At 26.9% G+C, this 5,482-nt stretch overlaps 1 protein-coding gene across 1 annotated transcript in view; it reads right to left on the bottom strand.

The window, feature by feature from the left end:
- LOC124418732 (luciferin 4-monooxygenase-like) overlaps window positions 1-5,482 on the bottom strand; it is a 17,537-nt gene that overhangs the window by 10,656 nt on the left and 1,399 nt on the right. Inside the window, exon 2 of the mRNA XM_046945950.1 lies at window positions 4,187-4,293. Coding sequence (XP_046801906.1) covers window positions 4,187-4,293 — 107 coding nt within the window. The remainder of the gene's footprint in view (window positions 1-4,186; window positions 4,294-5,482) is intronic.

Below are 5,482 nucleotides of genomic sequence, written 5' to 3'. Positions count from 1 at the left end.
TAGACTATTGACTAGACTATAGACTAGACTATAGACTCGACTATAGACTAGACTATAGACTAGACTATAGACTAGATTATAGACTAGACTATAGACTAGACTATAGACTAGACCATTGACTAGACTATAGACTAGACTATAGACTAGACTATAGACTAGACAATAGACTAGACCATAGACTAGACTATAGACTAGACTTTAGACTAGACTATAGACTAGGCTATAGACTAGACAATAGATTGGCTATAGACTAGACTATAGACTGGACTATAGACTAGACTATAGACTATAGACTAGACGATTCACTGGACGATTCACTGGACAATAGACTAGACTATCGACTAGGCTATAGATTAGACTATTGACTAGGCTATAGATTAGACTATCAAATAGACTAGACTATAAACTAGACTATAGACTAGGCTATATATTAGATTATAGACAAGCCTATATACTAGACTATAGACTAGGCTGTAGGCTATACTATAGACTAGGCTGTAGACTAGGCTGTAGACTAGACTATAGACTAGGCTGTAGGCTAGACTATAGACTAGAGTGTATATTAGACTAGAGTATAAATTAGACTATAGTTTAGACTATAGACTAGACGATAGACTATACTATAGACTAGGCTAAAGATTAGACGATAGACTAGACTATAGACTAGGCTAAAGATTAGGCTATAGACTAGACTATAGACTAGACTGTAGACTTGACTATAGGCTAGACTATAGACTAGACTATAGACTAGACTATAGACTAGACTAGACTAGAGACTAGACTATAGACTAGACGATAGACTAGACGATAGACTAGATGATAGACTAGACTATAGACTAGACTATGGAATATACTATAGACTAGACTATAGACTAGACGATGGAATAGGCTAAAGACTAGACTATAGATTAGACGATAGACTAGGCTATAGACTAGACTAAAGACTAGACTATAGACTTGGCTCTAGAGTAGACTTAAGACTAGACTATGGACTAGACTATAGACTTGGCTATATAATCTAACTTATATCCTATTCTTGCAGATTTTGCCATATAATTAGCTATAGTTTTAATTATTGTCGGAACTGCAGTCATGACCAATGAGTAATCTATATTCCGAACTACTTTATAATATGAACTATCAATGTATTGAAGTCTAAAGTATTTCATTTATAATATATTCTAAATTACGTTGTTTTTAAATTAATTTAAAATAAACAATATACATTCATTTTATTTACATTAATTGCATTTGTTTAATTTATTTTAATTTTTTATATTAAATTCTTATCACTATTTTGCACCTTAGCCTCTGAGAGAAAGTCACATTGTGTGCACTAATTGTCTTCCTTTTCCGTTATATTTACATGGTCTTTTAAGCGTTCTCTGTCTCTCTCTCTCATTTAAAACCTTTAGTGTCTATTGTGATTGTTTAATAAAGTTACATCACTTGTTGTACTCTCGTGTTGCTATTTTCAATCTTTTTTTTTTAAATTTTGTAATATAGTAATTCACATAATTACAGTTATTAGTATGTATGTAGGTATATGTTTGTTGTTGTTGAGTATTTAAATAAAATACTGTAATTAATAAAATAAAATAATCTATTAAATAATGATAAACTTGACATTAAAAGTTGTTTTTGCTTTGTTATTTAAAAATAAATTTTCCATTTTATAGAGAGTTTTGTAATATTAAGGCACAACATTAAGATAATATCAATTTTAAACAATTTTGAAAAGAGTAGTATTTCTACTACTATTTTGAAAGACTTAATTAAAAGATAAAATCGATATATATTGTTTTTATGATTAAAATTAAAGAAAATAATAAAATTAGTGTGAATTAAAAAAAGTAGTATTTTCTACTACTATTTTAAAATGTTAAAATTTCATAAAAAATTAAGATTTTTAGTGACATTTGCTTAATATTAAAGTAAAACTTTAGAAAATTTCAAAATAGTAGTATTTCAGAAATAGTAGTATTTCTACTACTATTTCTTAAAACGTATAAAATTGTTAAAATCGAGTTATTTCATTGTTGTTATCATTAAAAATAAAGTAAACAATTAAATTTTGTTCTTTTTGTATGATTTTTTAAAAAGTAGTATATTCTACTACTATTTTAAAATGTCGAAATTTTATTTAAAAAATCAAAATTTTAGTGGATATTTGCTTAATATTAAAGAAAAAGTAAAAAAATGTTAATTTACAAGCGTTTTGAAAAAGTAGTATTATTACTACTATTTTGAAAAACATACTAAATTAATAAAATCATGCAGTTTTGTTGTATTTATGTCTAAAAATAAAGTCAACAATTAAATTTTGGTCATTTTGCCTGATTGTGAGAAAAGTAGTATTTTCTACTACTTTTTTTAAAAGTAGAAATTTTATAAAAATTATGATTTTAAGTGGAATTTGCTTAATGTTAAAGAAAAAGTATGAATAATGTGAATTAAAAGAGTTCTGAAAAAAGTAGTATTTTTACTACTATTTTGAAAAACATACTAAATTTATAAAATCATGCAGTTTTGTTGTATTTTTTAGTAAACACAAAGTAAACAATAAAATGTTGGTATTTTTTCATGATTTTTAAAAAAGTAGTATTTTCTACTACTTTTTTTAAAAGTAGAAATTTTATAAAAATTATGATTTTAAGTGGAATTTGCTTAATGTTAAAGAAAAAGTATAAATAATGTGAATTAAAAGTTTTTTTTTTTTTTAAAGTAGCATTTTTACTACTATTTTAGAAAAACAAACTAAATTGATAAAATCGTGCAGTTTTGTTATATTTATCATTAAACACATAGTAAACAATAAAATATTGATATTTTTTATGTGATTTTAAAAAAGTAGTATTTTCTACTACTTTTTTTAAATAATGAAATTTTATAAAAAGTTAAGATTTTAAGAGATATTTAGTTAATATTAAAGAAAAATTAAAAAAAAAAGTGAATTAAAAGCGTTTTGATAAAGTAGTATTTTTACTACTATTTAAAAAAACATACTAAATTGATAAAATCGATTAATTTTGTTCTAATTATCATTAAACATAAAGTAAACAATAAAATTTTGATATTTTTGGCGTGATTTTAAAAAAAGTAGTATTTTCTACTACTATTTCAAAATGTCGAAATTTTATAAAAAAAATTATAAAAATATTGTTGTTAATTTAATTTCCTTTTTTTCATGAAAAATAATCATCTAAATCCGTTTCACAAGAGATCGAGTTCATGACCCATCTTCTAATCTAAATAACTAGATTATATTTCTCTCACTGTAGTTTGATTTGAAAATTGACGTCACTCTTCTCCAAACATTATTAGATTGCATACATACTTATCATTCCCATCACATACACAACAAACATTGTTAAATCATATAATTTAAACCGGTAAAATTATCATTAGTTTAACAACAACAACAACAACAACGACATGATAAAACAACGGTAATATATCTCTTTGTTATCAAAACATAAACAAACGAAGATCGAAAGAGAGACAGAGAGAGAGAGAGAGCGAGAAAGTAAACAAGTGGCGTTTGCATACTCTGTTTATGATTGTTTTGATTTGAACAGACACTCATACACTTATAGTCACAACTAAATAAATCTAAATAATTAAGACTAGACTAGACTTTGGACATTGATACATTGGACTTTGAACATTAAGCATTTAATTCACTAAAAAAATATAAATATATAAAAACGCAACACACTAACAAATGGCGGCCGAAAAGTAAAATCTATCTAAATGTTTAAAAATATTATTAAAATTCACAATTTTAATGGCTAAATAATGATGCTTAATTATATAGATCTTCTTTCTAGTTCACACACGCACACTCTCTCTCTCTCTCTTTTAAGTTTTATTTCTCTTCCCTATGTAATTATTACGACAAAATCAAACCATCAACAAATGTTTACAACAATGTAAACACTGTCCAAACCTTTGCCGTTCTTTAATTGATTTTAATTGTTTTTAAATTTTTGTTTAAAAAAATTTAAATATTTATTGTTTTTTATTAGTTTATATTTTATATTGTTATAATAACATTACAAAAACAAAATTAAAATATTTTTATAAACATTTTTTTCTTTTTGCAGGTCGATGTCATTACCGGCCGCCAATACACTTACGCTGAATTACGCGATTCTAGTGCTGCTTTGGCGGTACGTTTTCAAACAAAATTTAAATTGGTACAGGGTGATGTTGTAGCCATTTGTTTGCCCAATTTACCTGAATATCCGGGTGCTGTGTTGGGTGCTATAGAGGCTGGTTTGACAGTGACCACTGTTAATCCGATTTATACAGCTGGTAAGTTAATTAAAAAATATAAAAAAATACATAAACTAGAACATATACTAGACTATAGATTAGAATAAGACTAGGCTATAGATTAGACTACAGACTTGATTATATACTAGAGTATAGACAACAGAATAGTCCAGACTATAGACTGGACTATACACACTAATTTAGACCAGACTATAGATTATACTGTGGACTATATATTAGACTATACACTAGACTATAGACTAGAGTATAGACAAGAATATAGACCAGGCTATAGATAGGACTATATAAACAACTATATTATAGAATACAGTAAAGACTATAGACAAGACTATTGACAGACTATACTAGTATAGTCTATATACTATAGAAAACAGCTTTAAATCAGACTATAGACTAGATTAAAGACTGGAACATAGACTGGGCTATAGACTAGACTATAAACTAGACTATAGACTAGACTATATACAAGACTATATACTAGATTATAGTCTAGACTATAGACTAGATTATAGTCTAGACTATAGACTAGATTATAGTCTAGACTATAGACTAGATTATAGTCTAGACTATAGATTAGACTATAGCCTTAACTGTAGACTTGAGTATAGACCAAACTATAGACTGGACTATATACACTAATATTGACTAGATAATAGAACACAATTTGGATAAGACTATAGTCTAGAACATAAACTAGACTAGCCTATAGACCAGACTATAGACTATACTATAGTCTAGACTATAGACTAGATTATAGACTAGACAATAGACTAGACTGAGCTATAGAGTAGACTATAGACTGAACTAAAGACTAAACTATAGACTGGACTATAGACTAGACTACATACTGGACTATAGACTAGACTATAGACTAGACGATACATTTAACTAGACTATAGACTAGAGTATAGCCTAGATAATAAACTAGACTATAGCCTAGATAATACTCTAGTCTATAGACTAGATTACAGACTATACTAGACTAGACTAAACTATAGACTTCACTATAGACTAGACCAAAGATTAGACTTTAGACTAAATTATAGACTAGACAATAGATAAGACTATAGACTGTACTATAGACTAGACTATAGACTAGACTATAGACTAGACTATAGACTAGACTATAGACTAGACTATAGACTAGACTAGATTATAGACTAGACTATAGACTAGACTATAG

This window comes from Lucilia cuprina, chromosome 3 (genome assembly GCF_022045245.1).
Source record: "Lucilia cuprina isolate Lc7/37 chromosome 3, ASM2204524v1, whole genome shotgun sequence".
Lineage (NCBI taxonomy): Eukaryota > Metazoa > Arthropoda > Insecta > Diptera > Calliphoridae > Lucilia > Lucilia cuprina.
This window is presented reverse-complemented; position numbering and strand designations above follow the sequence as displayed.